This window comes from Mus musculus, chromosome 1, assembly GCF_000001635.26.
Source record: "Mus musculus strain C57BL/6J chromosome 1, GRCm38.p6 C57BL/6J".
In the NCBI taxonomy this organism is placed as follows: Eukaryota; Metazoa; Chordata; class Mammalia; order Rodentia; family Muridae; genus Mus; species Mus musculus.
In genome coordinates this window covers 191,164,818-191,189,773 of record NC_000067.6, presented here as the reverse complement: position 1 = coordinate 191,189,773, position 24,956 = coordinate 191,164,818, and the positions used below count along the sequence as shown (strand labels likewise).

Sequence of the window (24,956 nt, the reverse complement as noted above, 5' to 3'; positions counted from 1 at the left end):
ATCTGGCACTCAGGAGGCTGGGTAAGAAGGACCTGTTTAACACAGACCAACCACACAGTTCAAGGAAATAAGCCCAGGCGAAGCTCTCTGGGACCCAGAGGGCAAGGATGCTCAGCAGAAGTCTTACAGTCCACCAGACAGACCTGTGTTGGACTCAACCACTGACAAGCACTTTTCTTTAACCTTTCTGGGCTTGCTCTCCTAGTCTATAAAACTGAGAAAATAGTACCAGCCCGACAGAATTAGTATGAAGATCAAATAAGACACTTGTATTTTTCGAGAGTTACAATGTGCCTTGCAGGTAACGTGTTCTGAGTAAATAGTAGTTGTGACCAGGCCACATACTGATCTTTTTAAACAAATATTTCTTTTCAAATCAGTCAGTTATTCTGAGATGAAACTTTCCACTAGGGTCTGTAGTCATTTCTGACAACTTTGGGGGTTTATGAGACAAATGCACAAAGAGAGGAAAGAGAAGCCCGTGTGTTGATGCCTGCCTCTAATCCCAACACTCTGGAGGCAGAGGCAGATGGATCTCTATGGTTTTGAGGCCAGCTGGGTTTTCTTTGATACAGGGACAGGTACTGGTCTGGAATTCTCTATGTAACCCAGGCTGCACCCCCGCCCCCCAAGCTTACAGTAGTTCTGCTCCAGCCTTCTGAGTGTCACGATTACAGCTATTACTCACCAAAGCAGTCTAATATTATCTAAAGAGAATAAAAAACCAACCCAACAAACAAACAAGCAAAAAGCAAATCTCCTCAGGGTTCTCAAATCTGACTTCCAGGGATACATCCCACCCAAGGCTAGAATGTATTTGATATCTTCTCGCTGTCCCCAGCACATCCTGCCTTGCTCTGAGTCTCTGGGGTAGACTTCTGTGCCTGTGCTTGGGACAGAAGGGAGCAGATGACTTCCAGAGAGTCCTTTTAGACTTGGTGTTGTATAGTTCTGAAAACCAGTGCCACCTGACTCTGGCACTGGCTCCAGGTACAGACTGAGAAGGGAACAGCTACTCTGGTTGTCCTCCATGCCACTATGCTGGTATAGAGGTGCCAGGGCTACAACATGGCTTAGCCACAGTGAGACTTCTGCAGGGAGCCACAGGCAGAAGCATTGCCAGGTGGTCCTGCCGGTTATCACTCTCTCATGTGCTGACTGAGTTTCCTCTTCCACAATGGGCAGACAGTATCACGGGGTCTCAAAGGTACAGTGGAAGGGTCAAAGGACGTGCTCCATGGGAAAAGAGCCTGCATGGTTTTCTCTTTGGATGTTAGCAAAGGAGCATGGACATTCGGGTCGTTTCTGGCTCCTAGGATCCTTCTCTCTTCCAGTGTGTGTAGCATTTGAGGATTGAACCAAGACCCTCTCCTAACTCCATTTAAGTAACCCAAGGGAAGCTGGCAGTTGGTGTCTTTTTCCATCAAAAAGAGTAAAGTGTGTCTAGCATGTTAGCAAAATGTTGGTAGCACCCCAAATACTAATGTAGAGTAACAACTGAGTTAAGTTATACAACACCCATGAGCTCCCAGTGACTATGGCAATGAGTCAGGGCAGTGGGTCCCACGGGGAGGCAGGAGCAGATAGCATCAGGAGGGTCCTATGTGGACTTCTAAACACTGGAGGTGGTAGTCTGCTTACGGTGGTAATCCTTAGTACATTTTATCATTTAAATCTATGTATATTTATTCTATGAAACAATGGTATGTGTCCTCTATCTTACAAGAAAATGGGCATAATTTAAAGAAGAAAAAATGAAGGTAATATACTATCCAGCGTGATAAGCAAAAGAACAGGACAGAAGCTTGCAAGTACATAAAGCCATAACTGTATTTTAAAATCATGTGTATAATGAAGGAAAACACACACACACACACACACACACACACACACACACACACACACAGAAAGATAACTCAAAATACTGACAGTGTTGGGATTACAGGTACTTTTTTTCTTTTGCCTTTTCCCTAATTCTCATTATGGCAAAATACTATTGTAAGAGGTGCTTGCTTTTGTTTTAGAGACAGAATCTTGCTGTGTAGCCTAGGCTGGCTCTAACTACTGCGCCTCAAAGGTGGCCTCAAACGTTCATGTTCTCATCTTAGTTCCATGAGCACGCACAGCCGTGTCCAGCTAGATACCTGTCGGCATGATTTTAAGCTATTTTCCAATTCACTTCCACATCTATCATATTGTCTGATATTTATAGCAATGCTCTGTGGGGAAATAATGTTAAATAATCTCATTTTGTGGGTTGCCAAGCTAAGGCGGTGCCTTTATGACTTACACAGCCACCCGGTTGCTGGAGGTCAAACTGGTGGGCAGGTCTCAGACCTACTATGTCCTGCTAACACCAGGGCTTCCCTGACCTCATCTCAGATTTCTGGGACCCGTGGATCTCCTCTCTGAAGTGGAGACAGCTGCTACCTAGATTTGGCCCTGTGGCCTAAAGTCAATGTCTGCATACAAGATGTCCTCAAAAGATCCAATCCCTGCCTTGGGTAAGTGCCTCTGTGACTGGGTACCTACATGAGTTAAAGTTTGGAAGTGTGTATGGGAGGGGCGGATAGAGGATAGGCTGTGCCCTAGAATCTGATCTGACAGAGCTTCTCAGCTGTAGTTTCCAGAAAAATGAGTTAGTCATTGGGCCATGCAACAGTTTTCACCACAGTTGCCTCTTTTGGCTCTCAGAAATCTACAGAGCAGGAGGTAGCTTGGGGGAGAGAGTCTCCATTTCAGGAGCCCCTCAGCCCAGCCCAGGGACCCCTACAACAATACAATGGAAACCCTGGGAAGATGACAAAGGCAGAACCAGAACAGCACTGGAATCCTCAGCTCAGCCCAGCCCAGGGTGGGTTGCCGCCGCCATTTGCCACTGTTATCCAGCACCCGGAAACCCAGTGTTTGATTAGTGGTTGTGTGTGGAACACAAGGTTTACTCCTGTTGCAGCTGTCACTCTGGGTCTTTCAGACTCTGGATGATGAGGGGACAGAGGGTATCCTAGAAAGCCTTCCTGGCCCACAGTTACAGACACTATTACGGAAGACTCCAACTGCGAGCCTCCTTCTTAGTCACTAGGTGTTACTGTTTGTATATCCTTTTCAGTGTGGGAGAACCAGAGGGCGGAGCTAGGGGGCGTGGCCACCAAGTACAGTATTCATGAGCCAATCAAGCATCTTCCTTAGAAAATTAAATTGGTAATTAGTAATTCTCTGATTGGCTGAGAGCATGGGTTCGGGAGAAATCCGCTGACTCCCTTTCCAAGGTCAAGAAGTGGGGTCAAGACCCCTGCACAGACAGGCCAGCCGGTCAGCTCAAGCTCCCCTGGATGCCTTAACTTGTTTCTGGAGTCTCAGAGCAAATAGTGCCTCAGAGTCTGGAGAACAGAGTTAAAGAGGCAGAGGAATGTGGAAGGGATCGCCCTCTGAATTGCAAAAATCTTTAAATATCTCTGAACTTTCTTTTTTCCTTTTTTGCTTTTGGCTCCCTGTAATGTTTTTGTGTTTAGTTTTGGTTGCCACGAGGGGACTGTTTTTAGCTGCCTGGTTCCTTCTCCTCCCCTTTTTATTTTCCCTCTTCCTTTGGTACATGCCTCAGCCTGAAGTCTTCAATTCTTATCTCACTCAGCAAAACAGACCGGAGCTGATCTGCATACGGGCTCCCGGGGCTGTTCTCTGGAGAAAAACCCCAGAACATTCAAATTTCTGCTTAACCCTCTTTGACTGGGGATTAACCCCTGAAATCCCGTTAGCCAGAGGCTTCCTGCTCGGGCTGGACAGGCATTCTCTTGCCTTTGTGTCGGGCAGAGATTTGGGTGTTGGGAGCTTTTCTTGCCCCTCTGAGGGAGTATGGACGAATGCGCACGCACACTGGGGACAATAAGTCAGGGTAACGTGAGAAGCGAGGGGACTCAGATGTTGACAACTTCCTTTGGTCCAGACCTTAGGGCTCTTCCTTCCCGTTTTTCTCAGGCGCTTTACGATTCTCCTGGGAGCCTAGGGGACTGAGTCCCGCAGAAAGTGACTTTTGTTTGCCTGGGATAGGCGTTTCATCCAAGTGGGGCGGGGGGCGACTTCTCCCTGGAGAGTCTTATCGCTTTTAGGGTTTCAGTAAGAGAGGGAGGCAGAGGATGTCAGACTCAGAACTCTGTAAACAACTGAGAGTTTCTATCCAGGTACGACTTGGAGATTAAAAGCTAATGATTAGACTAGCAGGAGAACGGGCGTGGGGGAGGGCACCACGGTCATGACCAGGTGCCCACGAAGCTCTGCCGACTTCTGTCTACGCTATCCTTCCACGGTTCTGATGGAGCGGGTCTTGCTGCTTGGGGTCTCGAGGCTGTCGGCCGTGCCTTCCACTTGAAGACAAGACCCACCTCCATAGAACGCCAATTTAATCCGTAAAACAATAAAAATTTCTGTCGGGGCCCCCAGCGGCCTGGGGCGGGGTTCGTGTGTTCCCCCATCTCCCTGTTACACCGCACAGTGGTGTTTATTTATTCCAGGGCAGCCTGTAAAAAGATGGGGCAGGTAGGAGGAGATCCCAAATGACTTTCATTTCTAGGCACCTGACTTTCTTCGGGGTTGTGCCGACACGCCTGGGGTTTACCTGCCGGCAGGTCGGCTGGAGGCCGGGTTGTGGAGGTGTGGAGCAGGGTGTGGGCGTGGGAGACGGAGGGTGGGGCCCCGAGAGCCGTTTCCAAGGCAAAACCCAAAGCAAAACATTAGCCTGGCGCTTCCCGCGCGATGCTGCTGTAATCCCGTCAGATCCTGGCAGGATCTGAGAGGATCCCGGGGATGGAACCACCCTAGGCCTCCCGGGCCAGCAAGGACCGAGAGACTCCGGGGGCCTCGATGGAGGGCAGAGGCCTGTGAAGGGCGAGACTCTGCCTTGGACTTGAGGAACCCGGGTGCAGAGAACTTGATTTTGCCCGAAATGTCTGTCTCTGGGGCCATCAGTTGCTTACGGTTGTACTACCGTCGGCGACCTTTCCTCAGGACCGTAACAGTCCGGGTGGTAGGTGCTATGGAGGCAGCGGCACCGGTCAGTTCTGCTTCACACCCCAAACTACCTCCCTGTGACCTTCTGATCGCCTTCCTCTCAAAGGCGGGCGTTAGCAGGTGCCTCTGTCTTTACACCTCAGCGTCCTGCCCCACATGTGCCCGCCAAAGTCTGCCAGGCAGGTGTGCGATTCCTGGGCCGCAGTCTGTGCACGTGTAACCCTTGATGAGCTATGGAGTCCCGCTCAGGGTCTTGCGCTCAGCTCAGACCCTCGGAATTACTGGGTCAGAACCGGGAAACTAATTTCAAGTTTCAAACCCAGGTCTGCTGAGGCTTTGGCCTGAAATCGAGTCCTTTGCCCAGCCTTTCCCGCCACCAGATTTGAGTACAAGAGGGCTCGGTGTTCCGGCTTTAAGCGGTGCGCGTTCAGTCCCGGCCACCGTATCCCTAGAGCCCTCTGTTCCTGCAGACAGACACTCGAAACCTGGAGCCGGTTTTTCTTTCCTGATATCCAGGCGGACCCCCACCCCCGCCCAAACCGGGAGCGTAGAGATCAAAGCGTCCTCTTTCCCAGACTAGCCGAGCCGCCTTTTTCCAGCCCTTTCTTATCCCTGCGCTAGGTGGCTCTGATCTCTCCAAATCTTTCCTCTTTCTACGCTCTTGCTTTCGTGGAGAATTCCCTGTTCATTTAAAAACGTTTTGTGGTTGTTATTAAAAATAAAAACAACAACCGAACTGACCGCGTCCGGTCACTAGCACTTCGGGTTCCTAGCGAGTTCGGGGGCCGTGGGCGTGGGAGCACGAGGCTGCCGAATGTCTACGTTAACCCACAGCTGCTAGCTGGGTCCCCGGCAGAGGAGGTCACAGTGGCGGGTAACGGTGTGGATTCATCGGAGTGTAACTTTGGGCACCTCCTTCACGCGGGAGATTGTCACCGCTATCCCTTCCCCGCCCCCTCCTTAGGCTAGGCCGCTGGTCAAAGAAGGCACATTTTCCTGAAGTTTTAGAAAAATGACCACACATTTTAGAGAAAGGTCGTGCCCGCTTCCCAGCCTCACCTAGTCTGGGCCACTGCCAGGATCCGCCTCCCAGCACCACCACCCCCCCTTCCCCAACCTAGCGGAGGGAGAGATGCCAGGGCGGTGGAGTCATGCCGCTGGCTTGGGCACCATTGGCTCATGCCTGGAACACGCAGCGGCGAATACGCACATCTGGCGGTGCGCCCGGGCGGCTCCCAGCCTGATAAGGAGATAGAGGGCGGGCGGGTGTGTGTGTCCCGGGCGTGCGAGGAACGCAGGACGCGCCGTGACCGCCCCTTCTCGCACTTGCATCACCAAGTCCGCGGTCTCCACCCACCTTTTGCCCCGCCCCCGTCCCTCCTTCACCCCTCCTCTGGCCAGTTCTCCCTGGAAGCTATTAATAGCATTACGTCAGCCTGGGATTGGTAACCTGGAGTTAAGCGGGCTCCCTGCCAACGCGAGGGCTTTAAAAGGGGTGATGCAACGCGCTCCCAGCCACAGTCTCACTCAGCGAGACGCCGCGCACGGTGCTTCCCCAGTGGAGCCAATCGGCTAACCCGCGCTCCGGCAGAGTCCTTGGCGCTCGCCCGCCGGCGGGACAGACCACCCGCCTCTGGCCGCTCTCTGGACCCTGGCCGCCCCGAGCGAAGACTGGAGGTGAGTTAGAGCCACACCGAGGAGCGCTGCCCTCCTCACCCTAAGTTCCCCTCTGGTGACCAGTCCCGGGACCCTTGCGCCACCGGAGACTGAAGCCCTAGTGTCCGTGCCACAGTCGCTCGGCTGAGCCGCTCTTTGCCGCTGCCGTTCTTAGCTGGTAAAAAGTTTCTGGTAAAGTGAAAGAACGAACTTTCTCTTTTGACTCGAGGCGTGAAAGATGCCCAGGGACGGAGGAGTTGCGCTCTCAGTTTGCAACTAGGAGAGGTCGTCTGGGTGGAAGGTGGGTGCTGGTGCGCGGAGGTGACTCACACTCTGGCGATCGGGGTCCCCTCTTCCATCCATCACTTCTTGTCCCGGACCCTGGACTCGGAGCGGGTCCCTCCTAAGTCCGCGTAGAGGCGCAGTGGCCGCGGCTTGTTGAAGCGCTGCTCCCGGTATCGAGCTAAATGAATGAAGACCGGACGCTCGAACGGAGGTCCGGCACAGCCGCTGGAGGTCGCCTTGCGCTCCCCGGAGCAGAGATCTGGGCAGCATGACCGCGTAGAGCGCTGTGAGCGAAAGTGTGTTAGGATAAGTTTGGAGGCGGCGAGCCCTGGTGTGGCGCTGTCCCGGGGCTGAAGGCCGAGAGGTCTCCGCACCAGCTAACTTCGGACCGCTAGGTTTGAGACGTCACTTCCAGCCTCACTCGCTGTTGTGACTTGCTGTGCTCTGGCTGACTTTTAACCGGCCCTTGAGTTTCTTTATGTATTGGAAGGGAAGCGAAGGAATCGGATCAAGCGGGTGGAGGGACCAGGGTGTGGAACCACTTGTACTTGGGGGGGGGGGCGTGCGGGGGGGGGGTTGTTTGTATTCTCGTGACAGAGTCTCACTCTGTAATCCAGACTGCCCATAAAAACTCCGGCCAATCCTCCTGCCTCAGCCTCCCAAGTGCTGAAATTACAGGCCCACACGCCCAGCACCTTTCTGTGCGCTGTGTGCTTCAGATAGCCAGCTTTTGACAGATTTGTTTCTAGACTAAAATAATTAAAGTAAAAGGAGCCAGGGAGGGATGTTCAGTGTGGAGGCTCCCCCACCCAGCGTTCCTAGCCGGTCTCTGAGACAGGACAGGAAAGGGGGCCTCTCTTACATCTCTGTCTCCTAGCTCTCTCCCGTTGGATTGATTCCCTGCTTCGACCCCATGCTCATTTTCAACTCCCATTTCTGTATTTTCCTCTTAGCCATTTTATTTGATTTAATCATGTAGCTCACGAGCTTTCTTATAAATTAAAGGAGTTGCCAAGCCCGATTATTTAAAAGGTTTATTCTCCCCTCCTGTTGTTCCACTCTTTTGAGACAAAGTCTCCCTATGTAACTGGGGCTTGCTTTAAACTTATGGCAGTCTTCTAGCCTCGGTCCCCAAGTGCTGAGATTACAGGCATGTGTCACCAAGAAGGGAGCACATGTTTTGCATGTTGCATTTGTTATGGGATAATGTTACCACATACAGGCTCTTGCTTGGAGCGGGTGGGGCTGGGGTGGGGGTTGCTGTTGCTTCTATCAAGAGGTTTCAGAGGCTGCTGACCAGGTTCCCAGAGTGAAGAAGGCATTGCCCAGCACCTGTGGCTATCTAAATCCCTTCTTGGCACACCAGTTTCTTCTGGTCTTCATTCTGTCAGAGCCTCCTCTATGAGGGGTGCCAGGTATGGGTCTCTTCAGCCCTCAGTTGCCCCCCTGGCAGGCAGCTCTCTCTGTGGTTGCTTATTTGGTTGATCTATTGAACTAACTGATGGGTCCTCCTGGTAGTGCAGAATGAGTAGAGGGTGGGTGTGGGCAGCTTGGCTGGACTGGACCACACCCATCTCTGTGAGTTTAGTTAGGCAAGTGCTTTCCTTCTGGGACCTCAGTTTATTCAATGACAAAATGGGGGTTTGAGCTAGACAATTCTAATGCTGGGAGTCCCGTTGAGTTCCTTTAGCCAAAGTCTGTGATTCTTTAAGGAACTGGCTACAGGGGTTCCTTGTCAAGGGAGGAGGGACATAGCCAGGACCCCCCAGAAACTTCAAGAGAGAAATGGTTTCCTATGTGAGAACTCACAATCTTGGCCAATCCAACCCTAATGGAGGAATGCTGATGTCAGCCAATTGGGTGTAATTCACCTGGTGTCTTAGGAACTCGGGGGTCAACCACCAGTTGTGACAGACTGGCTTGAAATTCTTGAGGGTTCCAGTCAATTCCTGATGACTAGAACTAAACTGAACTGAACTAGATCAGGGTCCCTGAGGGGCAGGGAGAATGTGAATGTATGGATCCTAATTTCCTTATGTTTTAAAGTTTGTGCATGTGATGTGTTGTTCCCCACAGCCCTGGGAGGGAACTGGTCAGTTCAGATAGGAACTGAAGGTCAGAAAGCCTCTGGCTCGGGAGTGGGTGCCCAACTAGTGAGAACCAGAGGCAGACCTGGAAATGCTGTCTCTGACCCTCAAGCCCAGCCTCCCGCCTCCAGCCTTCAAACAGGAGAAAGGACAGGATGTAGAGTCAGGAAGGAGTACTGGTTCCCTAGTACTACAGGACAGTTTGCAGACAGCTTGGTGGAAGGAAGTGGAAATCAAAAGTGAAAATTCAAAGCCATCATAAGCTACTAGGAGATAAAAATCTAGGAGCTGAATTTCCAGTTAAGTGAGGGAAGTTTCATTTTCTTGAAAATGGCGAGATTGCCGATGGTGCGGCATAATTTCTGGTTGGAAGTCATGAAGCAGCATCTGGAAGCATATCTGAAAGACAGCTTTATGATCAGTGTAGAAAGTTCACTCAGCTCACCCCAAATCTCCCCTCTTTGGGGCCTCAGCTCCTGAAATCAAGTTGAAACTTTCAACTTTCTTTCCCTGGAGGACACAGCCTGGCTCTGCCTGACTCTCTGGAGACCTCTGTGCAAGACAAACCAGAAAAGACAAGAGCCCAAATCTTACAGAGTGTGCCCCCATGGGGGCTTCTTAACAGCTTTCTAACATGCTTGTGTCCCCAAGTAAGCCCCACCCCCAGCTCTTCACAGAAACATTCCATACCACTGACATTCCTCAGTTTCTTCCTGACTTTACACTAAGAATGCTGTTGGGGGAAGTCCTATACAGCGGACTTTAACCTCAAAGGGCTCGTTAATAAACTTAACTGGGCTGCTAAAGGCTCATGCTCAACTGCTGTGGCTCAAGCTAGTTAAGTATAGATGAACTAGTTAAGTATAGATGAACTATTCAGTCCTACAAATGATGGCCAGGCCAGTGGCAGCCCTGAATTCCACCCCTGGACTGTTGGGGTTTTTGTTTGTTTGTCTGTATTTCCAATAAAATGCAAAGGAGAATATATAGGAGGATGCCGAGCCTCTGGCTTCAGAAGTCATAGAAACATCCCCCAGGTACAAGGTTACAGCTTCCAATTAAGAGACCTTCAGTTCTTACTCCTGTCTGGAAAAGAATTGTATACATCTTTTTGAGTTCTTTTACTGCTCTGGAATTTCTGCCTCCACCAGTGGGCCTTAATATCCAGGGAAAGGGATCTTCAGGAAGGGCTCAAGAAGGTGACCAGACCCCAGGGAGTCTCCGTAGGAGAGCAGCCATCCCTCTGTGGGAGCTCCTGGGAGACCCAGAGTAGCTCCTCATGGCAGAATGCTTTCCAGGGCATTTCTTGTATTATTTCCCAAATTGCTTCCACCACTCTTGGGGAATTAGGGTACTCATTACCAGCCTTCCTTTACAGAAGAGATAGTACACCAGGGTACTATCACCACACATAACTGAGCAGTCTTCAAATCTCAGTTAACAAACAAACAAACAAACAAATTCTGGTATAGGGATTTTATGGAAGGCTGTGAGTTCTGAAACCACGCAAAACAAATCCCAGTGCCCCATACTATCCCATGTTAATGTGATCTGACTAAATCTCAGTAAGTTCATGTCTAAAATGGGACTAGTTTTCACAACGCTGGCTGCAAAGCTCAAGGGAGACAAGGTAGATAGATTTCTCCTTAAATGTTAGAGATTTGCCAAAAGGCTCACTGCCCTCTGGGACTTGGCTGATGACCAGTGTAGCCGAGGACGGTCCCTATACCGCTCCTGCTTTGGGAAAAGGCCCGTGGGGGCGATGGGGGCAGCAAGTCTGCAGCAGAAAGAGGCACCAGAACACTCTTCCTAGATTGCTTCTGCCCGTGGTTCCCCCTGTCACCCCTGTGGGTTTGCTGACCTATAGACTGATGAGGTCATCTGCTTCGGCCACCTCGGCTGCACTTTATTTATTCAGTTGTTTAACTGGCCAGCCGGGACAGAGCTTCAGCAATGGTTTGCTCGCTTTCTCAGCCAACTTCCACATGTAGACTGAGTCCCATAGGGCCAAATTGCCTGCTCCTTCATCCTAGATCTTTCTTTGGCCCTGTTCCAAGCTTTGCTCCTTGCATGTCAAAGCTAAACAACACCCCCATAAAACCAGAACTTTGCTCCTGGCTTTTGCCTGCTGAGTGAGGTCCTTTGCTTTGCCAGCCATCTCGTTAAGAAGGGGCTCCGTATTCCTGCATGACCTGAGTTACCACCACTACCGCCGTTCCCTGCCAGTGACTGGGGCAAAGAAACATACCCCACGGTGTGTTTACCTTCTTCATTCGGACCCAGTTTCCTCCAGGAGAAAGTTCTGCCACAGAGTTGTTGAATTCAGGGCCCCAGCTTCCACTGGCTAACAGATGTGGCCCAATTCAAGTGTCTTCCCGATTCTTTTTGAAAGGAGACTGAAAATGGGATCACGGCAGGCGCTGTACTTTTTTTTTCCTTCCTTCCTTTTGGGACCGAGGCCACATTTGTATATTCTGCATACCGGCCACAGAAGAGCCTGAAATGAGGACCCCCTTGAGCCTTATTTTAGATGTGTCTCTGAGCTGTGTGTTTTAAGGATCTGTTTTACTCACAGTGAGGATAGCATAACATTTTTTTTGATGGTGCATTGAATTTAATTAGCATTGTTTGCACGGGTGTGGGGATAGTTATTGGCACATGGGCAACTTAACTACTGAATAAATGTTCCCTTTAACTGTCAGGGTTCACTGCTAATAGCTCCTGGGTTAGGGTTGGGACTGCATCTTCCCTCTACAGGTCCTGTGCAGGTAACCAGAGCTGCTGGGTTCATGAGAGAAACTGCCGTGTCACATCCAGAAAGCAGCACTTCCCAGAAGTCTCCTACCCTCCTGAGCTTACCTCCTTTTAGCCCCGATGTTCCCTGAGCTATGAATGTGTGTGTGTGGGGGGGTGCTGTTTAGGATGGGACATGGAACAGCCACTTATTCTCAGCACCTTGTACAGTTATGAATCTCTGCATTAGCTGCTGCCTGTTGCAAAAGGAAACTGACCAAGGTTGTATTGCTAATCTGTGGGCCAGAACATAAAGGAGGCAGTTTTACAACACATATGTTTAGCAAAACAACAGTAATATGTTCTCCTTTACTTCCTATAATTTCTCCAGGCATGGGCAAGGCATGGGCATGGGCATAAAGTAATAAGAAACCTGAAGCCTCAGGGCTGATGGGATTTGTTTCTGAGGTAGGCTGTCAGACCCCATGCCCCAGGACGCCTGAAGCAGTGTGTGCTTATTCTTTTTTCTTTCAGCAAAATGATGCTTCAACATCCAGGCCAGGTCTCTGCCTCAGAAGTCAGTGCGACCGCCATTGTCCCCTGCCTCTCACCTCCTGGGTCACTGGTATTTGAGGATTTTGCTAACCTGACACCCTTTGTCAAGGAAGAGCTGAGATTCGCCATCCAGAATAAACACCTCTGCCATCGGATGTCCTCTGCGCTGGAGTCAGTTACCGTCAACAACAGACCCCTGGAGATGTCAGTCACCAAGTCTGAGGTGCGTTCTGCAACACATGATCCTTTCTTCAGCTCATGCTTGTCACACATGCTCCACATTCCAGCACATTCAGAAGGCTTAAAGTTGGGGATAAGAACCATCCAAAGCTCTGGGCTCTGGGAGGTTAAAGTCTAAAGATAACAGAGTAAAGACTATAATACACGAATGAGCAGGTATAGTGTGCACCCGAGAATGGGCAGATAGAGTGTGTGCATGTGTGTGTGCGCATGCAGGTACATGCATGTGTATGTGTCTGTGCATATGTGTGTATGGATGTGCATACATGTGCGTGCGTGCATGTGTGTGTGTGTGTGTGTGTGTGATATCAAGAAACTGAAACAGGAAGATCAAGAGAGTGGTGAGTTTGAGGGAAATCTGAGGTACATTTCCATACTGTCTTTTAGAGAGAGAGAGAGAGAGAGAGAGAGAGAGAGAGAGAGAGCACTCAGCAGTTAATAGCACTTGCTGCTCCTGCAGAGGACACAGGTTCAATTCCCAGTACCCACATGGTGGCTCACAGCTATCTGTACCTTCAATTTCAGGAAATCCAACATCCTCTGCAGGCAACTGCATAAACATGTCACAAATACATAAATGCAGGTAAATACTCATACATGCAAAATAAAAATTATGTCTCTTTTAAAACAACAACAAAAGGAAGACAGAAGCAAGCAACTGCACAAACTCAGACACACACAGGCAAAGGCTGGTGTGCACAGAAGCAAGCAACTACACAAACTCAGACGCACACAGGCAAAGGCTTATGCACATACAAATAAACTTTATTATTATATTTTAAGAAAAGAAACGGGTTCAGAGATTAGCTCGAGGTGAAATTTTCATTTTAGATTAGGAGACTGTGGAAAGCTTGCCTGGTCATGGCCTACTAGCTAAGACTTGAGGAGAGGGAGTTGTGTGGGAAGGGTTCTCTCATTAGGAAGAAGACTGTGGGCTGGGAGTGAACTGGGCATGTCACACAGAAGCTGCTGTGTCAAGAGTAGAAGGGAAACCACTGGGAGGCTTTTGGACAGAGAAGAAGCTGGTCTGATACATTTATGTGGTTCCCTGGTCTGATACATTTATGTGATGCCCTGAAAACCGTATTGGGTAGGCCACTGGATGAGTAAGCCAGAGAAGTATGCTCAGAAATGAAACTATGAGACCCTGCACTTACACGGAGGAAGGTCTGGGATATAGTGCTGAAGGTGGCTGGCTTCTGGACCTAGGCCAGCTGTCTTAGGTATGGCTATGGTTTTTGGAAAGATGAGAGTATCCATTTGTTGCAGGAACTGTAGAAGGCCAGGTGGGACAAGAACAGAACTTATGTCCTTGGAAGATGTCAAATAGGCAGGCACAGATGTGAGCTGGGAGTCCTGGGCCAGAGATCCAGGGCTGGGAAGTATCTGACTGTGGATGGTGCTTGAAGCTGTGAGTTTGGTGAGGCCACAGTCTGTGCAGAGGCTTTCTAAAGAAGCAAGGAATATGGTGGCGATTTTCATCACTCAATGGATCCAGGGACCAAGGATTAGCCCTACCCTTCCTGATAACAATGCTCACAGATGTGGTACACCATGTGTTTGCTCTGTGCTCACACATGTTCACACACATGTTCTGTGTTGAGAAACCTTTGCATAAGACGCCTGGAGTAACAGACATGGCTACTGAGCTGTGGTTGCTGGTAGCTCTGTTGTCTCAAGAGCATCAGAGGTGAACACTTGTAACTTTGCTAGGCTTTCTTAGTTAGGATTATTTTAAGTTTACTTAATGGGTATGATGGCAACTGTGGAGTAAGGAGTGAAACTGGCTCAAAAGATGTGAATTTAAAAGGAGCTTGAGGTCTGGGGTTGTAGGTCAGTGGCGGAATATAAGACATTGCATTACATTGGGGATAAAAAGAGATTGATCAATAGGACTGACATTTGTGGAAGTCTGAGGGGAACCTGAATCATAGCATTTAGTAGATGGGAATGAACTATTTATGATGCTGTTGCTATGGATGCCGTTAGGGGCATTAGCTGTGCTTCAAGCTAGCTCAGAGGAGGTCAGAGAGGGTACCACAAAACAGTCATGGCTATCAAGTCCAATACTGGAGAGTTAGAGCCTGGGACATTCTGGGAGATATTTTTTTCTTCTAATGAAATAGTTTGAAATAAGACACAGTAGTAGGGATAGACGGGGAAGGGAGGCTAGACAGGTGGGTGGCCTGGGAAGAGCAGTTGGGGATCTCTAGAGGGAGAAGAGTGGGTGGGTGATGCTCCCAGGCATTCCTGACTCTAGGGGGAAGGATGTATTTATGAAATATTCTTTGTCCAGTTCTGAATTACAGGGATCAGTGTTTTATTGGTTGTTTTTGGTTTTCAAGACAGGGTTTCTCTATGTAGCTTTGGCTGTCCTGGAAGTCACCCTGTAGACCAAACTGGCCTTGAACTTATAGATCTGCCTGTCTCTGCCTCCCAAATGCTGGGATAAAAGGCATGTGCCACCACTGTCTGGCTCACAAAGGCCAATTTAAATATCAAAACCTTATTTCAAAATCCAAATAACTTTTAAAGTAGACACAATCTCAATTTCCCACATTACCAGTGTAATTCCTTTTTTTACTTGTTCTTTGATTTTCATGATTTTCTCTTTGTATTATTTTTTTTTAATTTTATGTATGTGAGTGTTTTGTCTGCGTGGATATATGTGCATTGTGTGCATGCCTGCTGCCCACAGAGGTCAGAAGAAGGTTTTGGATCCCCTGGAACTAGAGTTACACTTGAGAGCCACCATGTGGGTGCTGGAAACCAAAACCAAGTTTTCCATAAGAGCAGCAAATGCTCTTAACCACTGAGCTATGTCCCTGTCTGTGTCCGTGTCCGTATGTGTGTGTGTCTGTCTGTGTCTATATGTATGTATGCATGTGTGTGTGTGTGTCTATCTGTGTGTATCTGTGTGTGTGTATGATTTTTGTATTTCTTGGGACAGTGGCCTTGAGGCATGAAGGATAGAAATTTGGGGTTAGATTCCTTGGGCTTTGCCTCTGTAGGTTGTAAATACTTCCATCTCAGTCCACCATGTCTTCTGATTCAAAAGAATGGGGAAAGGTCAGGAGTGGGCCAGTCATGGCATCCCAAAGCTGGCAGGGTCTGCACTGAGCATCCCACGGGGAGAGTTCATCCCAGCTGTGCTTTACAGAGTCCATGGCTGGATGTGCTCACTGCTCGTCGGTTCATAGACCATCAGGGTCAGGGTGAACGTCCACGGAGGACCATAGCCACCAAAGCTGGACGTGGCTCAGTCCTCTGAGCACCCCAGTTCTGGCTCAGAAGGAGGCGCAGGGAATCAGTCTGATTTGTTGGCCGAATCAGCAGGTGGTTCAGGACTCTACCCATCAATAGCATCCGGCTACGGGCTCATTCGTACCATCTGCTACCACTAATGGTCTCAAGTCCCTCCTCCAGGAGCTCACTGACCTCATGGAAAGGATGTACCAGGATGCTCTTGGTAAAGACAGAAATAAATGTTGGTTGTTTTTCTGGAACTGTGGTCACATGGTTGACAGAAGTCATGGGAAGAAGTTTGATTTGGCTCACACAGTTGAGGGGATACAGTCCGTTGTGCAGGGAAGACAGGCAGCCAGGGAAGCTCCGTGCCCAGTGGTGAAAACGTGTGCCCAATTGTGAGAGCTTGTGCATGGTGGTGAGGGCTTGTGCATGGTGGTGAGAGCTTGTGCTCAGTGGTAAGAGCTTGTGCTCAGTGGTGAGGGCTTGTGCTCAATGGTGAGGGCTTGTGCTCGATGGTGAGAGCCTGTGCACATCTTTCTAGCTCAAGAAGCAAAGCTTAGATAAAAGTAGGTTCCGAGTTCAACAGTTCCCTTCCCTTGTTCAACAATCCACCCCTGCCAGCCATGTCTCCCACCCCAAAGGTTTCACAACCTCCCCAAACAGCACTGTTCTCAGGAGAATGTGGCTAGGGGACAGTCTGGTCATTCCTGACTCCAGAGGGAAGGACAACTTACAAAGTCTTGTGTGTATGTGTGTGTGTGTGTGTGTATGTGTGTGTATTGATTATAATTAGCATCAGTGGTTATCATTTTAAAATTCAAATTCTTATTCCAAAATCCAAATGCATTTTTAAGGTAGGCTTTAGGGTTTTATAAAAAGATTTATTTATATGAAACACTGCAGCTGTCTTTAGACACACCAGACAGAAGAGTGCATCAGATTTCATTACAGATGGTTGTGAGCCACAATGTGGTTGCTGGGAATTGAACTCAGGACCTCTGAAAGGGCAGTCAGTGCTCTTAACCACTGAGCCATCTCTCCAGCCCCAGGTTTTAGGTTTTTAAAGCAGCTTTTAGTTTACTAATTTCCAATATAATTCTATTGTACTGAACAGGCTTTAGATTTTGTTATTCATTGTCAAGCGTTTGCATGCACATGTGTGTGAAGGGGATTCATACAGAAACTTAAGTCGTGAGGCTGGAGATGGCTTGGTGGTTAAGAACACTTGCTGCTCTTCCCGAGGACTGAAGTTCCCAACACGTGCAGTAGGTGGCTCACAGCAGCCTGTAACTCCAGCTCCTGAAGATCCATCCAACACTCTCCTCTGGTTTCTGAGATCACCACGAATGCACGTGGCAGACATACACACAGACAAATATAGATATGCAAATGTACACATAAGGGATTAAAAACAAGCAAACCCCCACAGCCTTGATATTTGGGTTCATGGTGGCTTAAATGTGTGCCTTTTGGATTTTATAGGCGGCCCCTGAAGAAGATGAGAGGAAAAGGAGGCGGCGAGAAAGAAATAAAATTGCTGCTGCCAAGTGTCGAAACAAGAAAAAGGAGAAGACAGAGTGCCTGCAGAAAGTGAGTCCTGCCTGGTCCAGCCTGTCCTAGGGGATGGAAAGCCTTGTGGGTGGGGCAGAAATGCCAGCTGTAGGCAGAGGATGGAGCAAAGCTATTAGCATGGCAGAAGCGGCTCTGGAGATATATGTATCTACACACACACACACACACACACACACACACACACGCACATATTTATATACATACATACAAACATACATACATACATACATACATATGTGTATACATATATCCAGGGCCAGCAACAGCTTGCCATGAAACCTGGCACCCTAGTTTGATACCCAGAACCCACTGTGGAAGGAAAGAACTGATTTCTAAAAGTGACCTCTGACCTCCTCATGCATGCTGTGACACAGACTAGTCAGTCCACAAACCCCCAGCAGTTTCGAGACTTTCGAGTCACACCAACATAGTTAAAGAGACTTTACTCACCGGTTTTACCAAATACAACAAAACTATAAAACCCTGCTATTGCCTTTGGCTCTCAGATTTCTTTTCCATGTCTCCCAACTTCCGAGGCCTCTACAGGGTTCATACCACCTTCCACCTAGTTTGATCATCCCATCTTTGTGGTACGATGGTTCCTCTAGCAGGTCTCTCTCTCAGTTTGAGGAGCCCCAAGGTTCCCAGGTGGTCCCCCACCTCCCTGCTCCTTGGCTCCCTCCATTGATTGTCCTCTCTTGATTGTCCCTCAGGAGTCAGAGAAACTGGAGAGTGTGAATGCTGAGCTGAAGGCCCAGATTGAGGAGCTGAAGAATGAGAAACAGCATTTGATATACATGCTCAACCTGCACCGGCCCACCTGCATCGTCCGGGCTCAGAATGGACGGACACCGGAAGACGAGAGGAACCTCTTTATCCAACAGATAAAAGAAGGAACATTGCAGAGCTAAGCAGAGGTGGCACGGAGGCAATTGGGGAGTTCTTACTGAATCCTCCTTTTCCACCCCACACCCTGAAGCCATTGGAAAACTGGCTTCCTGTGCACTTCTAGAATCCCAGCAGCCAAGAGCCGTTGGGGCAGGAGGGCCTGTGGTGACCTACTGCATTGACCCACTCTGCCCCCGAGTGAACCGTGGAGCAGGCAGGAGCATCCTTTGTCTCACCAATTCCAGGATTTAGGCCTTATCATCCCGGCCAGTCTCAGATGACCTAGCTGGCCCCAGGCTGGGGTCCTATGCAAAGCAGGATCCCACTAATGGGATTCAGGCAGAAGTGTCTACCTTGATAGGTGGGGTGGGACCACATCCTCCACTGTGGCTGACAACGCCCTTCCAAGGGAATATGGAATGAGAACATTCATTATTGAGGTTGTCCAATGGCCAGGGTATGCTTTCTAGAAAATATGCTGTTCTGTCCCAGAATGACTGTGCATAGGGTATCCGTTTCAGAGCCTGGTGTTGTGCTATTTAGATGTTTGTCTTGCACAACATTGGCATGATTTTTCCGGGAGTTTCATCAGATCTGATTTCTGAGAGTCTGGGGATCTGCCATGGTGGAAAGTGCCCCTCAAAAGCATTTGTGTGGCCACATGAACTGGCTGGCACCAGGGGAGTGAAACTGGCTGATGACCAGCTGAGCCACTTTGTGCCAACAGAGGATGGACGACACCTTTCCCTGTACCCACTGCAGAGGAAGAACCCTGGGCACAGCAGCTTTGTCCTTGGCTACAAACTGTTACAACGTCACACAATGAAGGCACAAAGTCCAACTTTCAAAGGGTGTAGGACTCCATACTCAGTGACAGGGCAGGAAGAGCCAAAGATAACCACAGCCACAGCCTGTGGAGACCAGGGTTGGAAGCCAGGTGCAGGGCCAGGCATCTGCATTGTGGGATGTTAATGGCACTTTTGTCTTGTAGCTATTTTGAGATGTGGTCCAGAGCATTTCAGCTGGGAGATCTCCCTCTGGCCACCAGGACTCTGGCTACTGTTAAAATCCTGATGTTTCTGTGGAATCCTCAGTGTTTAATCCCACTCAATAGTATCATTACAGTTTTCTGTAAGAGAAAATATTACTTATTTATCCCAGTATTCCTAGCCTGTCAACATAATAAATATCGGAACAAAACCTGGTAAACGTTAGTGTGGCACTGGTTTCTGCTAAGTGTTGAGTGACACGACATCTCTCTCTCTGTCACAGGGTGCTCGGTCAGCACTGAGGGCTTGGGGCTGGATGGCGTCCATGGTTCATGGGGAGACCACTAAGTAGTGCAGTTGGCTTTTTAAAAATGTATATTTTATGTGTATGGGTGCTTTATCTGCATGTATGTCTGTGTGCCACATGCAAGCAGTGCCTGAGGGGGCCAGAAGAGAGGGCATTGGGTCCCCTGGAACTGGAGTTTCAGAGGGTTGCAAGCCACCACGTAGTTAGTTGCTGGGAATGGAACCCGGATCTTCTCCGAGAGCACCAAGTGCTGTTGTAAACTGCTGACCCATTTCACCAACTCTATTTTTATTTTTAATCATATGTAGGCATGTGTGTGTGTGTGTGTGTGTGTGTGTGTGTGTGTGTGTGTGTGTGTAGACACTAGTGCAGTTGCCTACAGAGACCAGAAGAGCTCTTAAGCACTGAGCCAGCTCTGCAGCCCATGTGGTGACTTCTAACCCTGTGCCTCAGGCTGTTGACTGATATTCAGTTGCTCACTGACAAACCCTGAAACAACACTACAGGTGTGTCCTTCACACCAACTGTTTGGCACTAAGATAGTTTTTTTGTTTGCTTTGAGTCAGAGTCTCAGTATGTAGCCCTAGGTGACCTGAACCATAATATACAGACCAGACTGGCCTTCAACTCCCAAGTGCTGATCTGCCTCCAGAATTCTGGTTTAAAGATGTGCACCACCATGTCCGGCTTACAATTGAATTTTGCTGTAAAATCCAAATTTGTTAAATATTTCAGCCATCAGTTTCTCTGAGCATACAAATATGCCTCAATATACACATGTTTTAAAGCTTGAGTCTTTTTATAAATTACATTTAGTTTGGAAGTGGATGGTGCATGTCTATGCCATAGAGAACAACTTGGAGTCAAACTCTTTCCACCACATGGGTCCTAGGACTTGAACTCAGGTCGCCAGGCCTAGTGACACGTGCCTTTGCTGGCTGCACCATTGCTTTGTCTCAGCTTGAGTCTCTTGAACTTGCCTTCTGCCACAGCGGTGGTCCCTGAACAGGTTTCAGCTTGACTTGGATATGTTAACATCTGTTAGCATCCGTGTGCCTCATAGCACAAATGTATTTCAAATATCAAGGAAAGGGGGGGGGGTGGGAACAAAGAAGTCGAGAGAAGAGTTTTGGACAAGATGGGGGATGGGTAAAGTTGTTCCAAGAATGGTAATCCTAATTTTCTGGAATTTCCTGGCCCAGTGATTTCTTCCTGCCCCTCTCCCTTCCTCAAGCCCTTTCCCTCACTTTGTAGTCCTAGGGATACACCAAGCCCTCCCTACCCTGGCAAACCACAGCACTTGAGTGGAGGGCTGGGAATGATAATATTTGAGAGTCAGTTCTTTACTTCTAACCATGTGAGTCCTGGAGAATCAACTTAGGTCAACAAGTTTGGTGGCAAACACAGTGACCAGCTGAGCCAGCTTGCCAGCCATATGTGCCTGTTTGTTTGAACTGTTATGTGATGCCTTTAAACTGTCTTATGTCACAGGCATGATTGTATCTCTGGCTGTTCCTATTCAGTAAAGAGCCATCTACATCTTTAGCTAATCTGTATCTTAATAAAGGGGAGGAAATAAAGACAGCAACAACAACAACAACAAAAACCAAAACATTGCCCTAATCCCTTGGTTGTGGGTAGAGGTGCTACTACAAAGTCAAGGCAGTTTGAACACAGCAACAGAAGGTAATGGGTTAGAGAGGAGACAGAGGGACGCTTCCCGTGATCTTTAAAAAGAACTGCATTGGCATGTGCCACCCAGACCTTTGACTCCCATGCTTCAAGTTGAAGAAGGCAGGCCAGGAGTCTGAAAGAATAAACATAGATAGGGCCATGGGAATTAGCACCCGGTTGGCCACATCTTCAGTTTTTCTGCTGCCTCTTGCAGGGCACACTGACATATCATTGGCAAGGCCTCCAGGAGCCACCATTCCTTCTCTGCTTCTTGTGTTTTCCTGGGATCTGTCCCAGCATCAGCTTCAGAGTAAAGATTTGAAAGGTCATGGCTCGGGTTGGGAGTTCCACTGTCATCATTTCATATTCTGTCAAGAAGTCAAATGCTTGTTTCCAATGTAGTCAGCTTACGACAAGCACGACCACCAGCACCACCACCAGCAGCACCATCACCAGCAGCACCATCACCAGCAGCAGCAGCACACCACCACCACCACCGCCACCACCACCACCACCACCCTAGAACTTTGAAGGAGCCTTTGATTGCTTGCTACTCTAGCCTGTCTGAGTGACTTTTCTGGGTTCAGGTGCTGCTGTCTTTGGATCTGGGTCTGCCTGAAGGGAGGCCAAGTTTACACACCAAACATTCTTCCAGGTTCTTGTGGCTCTTAACTCCAGAAGCTTCCAGCCTCATTAAAAATTGTTCTTGGGGTGAGACTAGGTGGTGTGTGCCTGGTGGATCTCTGGTCAAGGCCAGCTAGTCTATATTGTGATTTCCAAGCCAGCCAGGGCTACACAGTGTGATCCTGTCTCAAAATATAAAACTAAAATAAGTGTTCTTGTGAAGAAATTGACACTGAGCTGCCAAGCTTGTTGAGGCTGATTGGATGCTTATAAGACCTACCATTCATCTCCTGGGACAGCATGCTCAACATTGCATGTATGATAGCATGTATGTAGTATTCTGTCACCATAACAATACCCAAGAGAAACAAAAAGAAACTGGGATGCTGAGAGTTAAGGCTTTTGCTGCTAAGTCTAACCAGAGTTCAGTCCCACACAATGAAAGGAGAGACTCAACTCCCATAAGTTATCCTCTGACCATATGTGTACTGTGGCATGCACATGCACCCAACACACACACACACACACACACACACGCACGCGCGCGCGCGCACGCACGCACGCACGCACGCACGCACACAAAATATTTTAAGAGAGAGGGCTGGAAGGATGGCTTACTTGCCACATGAAGGCCTGAGCTCATAACATGTGTAAATGCCAGGTAGGCATGGTGGCCTGCCTGTAATTCTAGATTTAAGACAAAGACAGGTAAGCTGTCTAGCCAGACTAGTCATATCGCCAGACCTGGTGTGTCTGAAAAATCGATGTTGGGCCTTCATGTCCATGTACAAACACCACTCAAGTGTGAATGGAAAAAAAATTGAAAAATACAAAAGTTTATTTTGGTTCATGTTTAGTCAGGGTTTCTATTCTTGCACAAACATCATGACCAAGAAGCCAGTTGGGGAGGAAAGGGTTTGTTCAGCTTCACCTCCACATTGCTGTTCATCACCAAGGGAAGTCAGGACTGGAACCCAAGCAGGTCAGGAAGCAGGAGCTGATGCAGAGGCCCTGGAGGGGTGCTGCTTACTGGCTTGCTTCCCCTGGCTTGCTCAGCTTGCTCTCTTATAGAACCCAGGACCACCAGCCCAGAGATGGTCCCACCCACAATGGGCCGCCCCACCCTTGATCACTAATTGAGAAAATGCCTTAAGCTGGATCTCATGGAGGCATTTCCTCAAGGGAGGCTCCTTTCTCTGTGATAACTCCAGCTGTGTCAAGTTGACACACAAACCAGCCAGTACCGTTCCGTTTAGAAGTGTCAGTCTGTGATGGATTTGCCTTGTTCCTCTGGCCTGTTTGGATACAACAAAATCCTGGTTGGGAATGTGTGATGATTCAAAATCACCTCACAACCAGGAGGCAGAGTGGAAGAGAAAGGTGGGGGCAGGGATCCCATGATGTCACTTAAAGACGCACCCTCAGTGACAGACTCTCCCATGGGGCTACTTCCCACTAGCTCAAGGACTCCAAGTGCCTCTAAGACAGTGCTGTGGGGGGACATTCACTCCCTAGGGGCATTGCTCATTCCACACACAAGGAAGTGGGAGCTCCGAAGCTTGCGCAAGGTCACACGGTCAATGCAAAGTTGAAGGCTACACTTTTAAAAGCCACAAAGTTTGTGAACCAGATTTCTAAAGGTGTTTGTGTTATGTGTGTGAGTGGAAACACACAGCATACTATTTAACATTTAAATGCTTTGAGCACATGCATGGTGCTTCAGGTGGAGAATCTAGATTTTGCTCATCTGCCTATCAATTAATAAACAGGTTTGTGTGCTTCCACAGCCTGATAGTGATAGCCTCATTCATAAAGAACACGTGTCTGGAATATGACTTCAAACCAACTGGGCGAGCCTGGAGTAGGGGTCCAAGTGGCAATAATGTGGAAACCCTGAGTCTGGCTATGTGGCTGTGGCGATAGGCAGTCATGAGAATGTAAATGAGATGTAAATGAGATGTAAATGGATTTCTACAGCTCTCCCCAACAGCAGGGCTGTTCGGACTTGGAATTTGAGGACCTTGATTCCTTACCCCTTGCCCTATGCTGTGCATTTCACTAAACACAGTGTGGAAAACTGGGAAGCAAAACCTGGGGTCCTTAAGAGAGTAAACGGTTCTTTACAAAAGCAAAACTGACAGGAAAAATTATGTGGCCCCTGACTCACAAACCCCCTCGCCTCAGCTCACCTACTATCTAAAGTGATTGTCCTGCTTTCTTTATCACACTCTATACACACACACACACACACACACACACACACACACATGCACACATAAGCACACACACATGTGGCACACACATGCATACACAAGCACACACACATGCAGACACACATATACACACAAGCACACACACATACAGGCACATGAATGCACACACATGCAGACACACATATGCACACATACGCATACACACACACACACACACACACAAACACGCACATTATATACAATTTCCCATGATGTAGTAAAAACAAATCAGTCTAGTTTGAAAACATTTGACTGACCCAAGTTTCTCTCAAGAGGCAAAGCCATGTGGTGATTTAAAATAAGGATTTTAGAATGAGCAAGACTTGGATTCGAACATTATAGTTTGTGGGTATAAGTGATTAACCTTTAGTGTCTTTGTCCTGTGAACTAGTACACATCCATGGATCCTTCCACCGGTATGTGAAATATCACACATAGTACAGTGAGAGTAAGCAATAATCTTAGTAGAGGCCAGAGCTGTCCTGAAAGGTTATCAGCATCAACATTTAGTGAGGTTTCCTGGAAGAATCAAGAACAGTATCCAGGCTGTCCAATAAAATGAAACCATAAACTCAGATGTTTCCAATCTCCCCATTTCCTCGAATTCCCACAGGCTTTGAATCTTTTCAGTTTGGGCTAAGAGAAGGAAGTACTCATATACAATGTTCCCATTTGGAAGTACTTATATACAATGTTCCCATCTGATGCCATTTCATGTTGGTACCCTCCTGGTCCTGTCCTCCTGGAGGGCAGCTGGGGGATGGGACAAAGGGGGATGTGCCAGCGACAGGTCACAAAGGGAGAGGGGGATAAATATGGCTGTGCAGGGGCTTCAGGCTCT

The 24,956-nt window shown here is 48.6% G+C and overlaps 1 protein-coding gene across 1 annotated transcript; it reads left to right on the top strand.

Moving 5' to 3' along the window:
- The first annotated feature begins 6,440 nt into the window (after positions 1 to 6,440).
- Positions 6,441 to 19,478, top strand: Atf3 (activating transcription factor 3). The gene is made up of 4 exons (NM_007498.3): positions 6,441 to 6,681; positions 12,300 to 12,543; positions 17,292 to 17,399; positions 18,095 to 19,478. Exons 2-4 carry the CDS (start codon positions 12,304 to 12,306, stop codon positions 18,290 to 18,292), a joined length of 546 nt encoding a protein of 181 aa, NP_031524.2. The 5' UTR covers positions 6,441 to 6,681; positions 12,300 to 12,303; the 3' UTR covers positions 18,293 to 19,478.
- Positions 19,479 to 24,956: the final 5,478 nt, after the last annotated feature.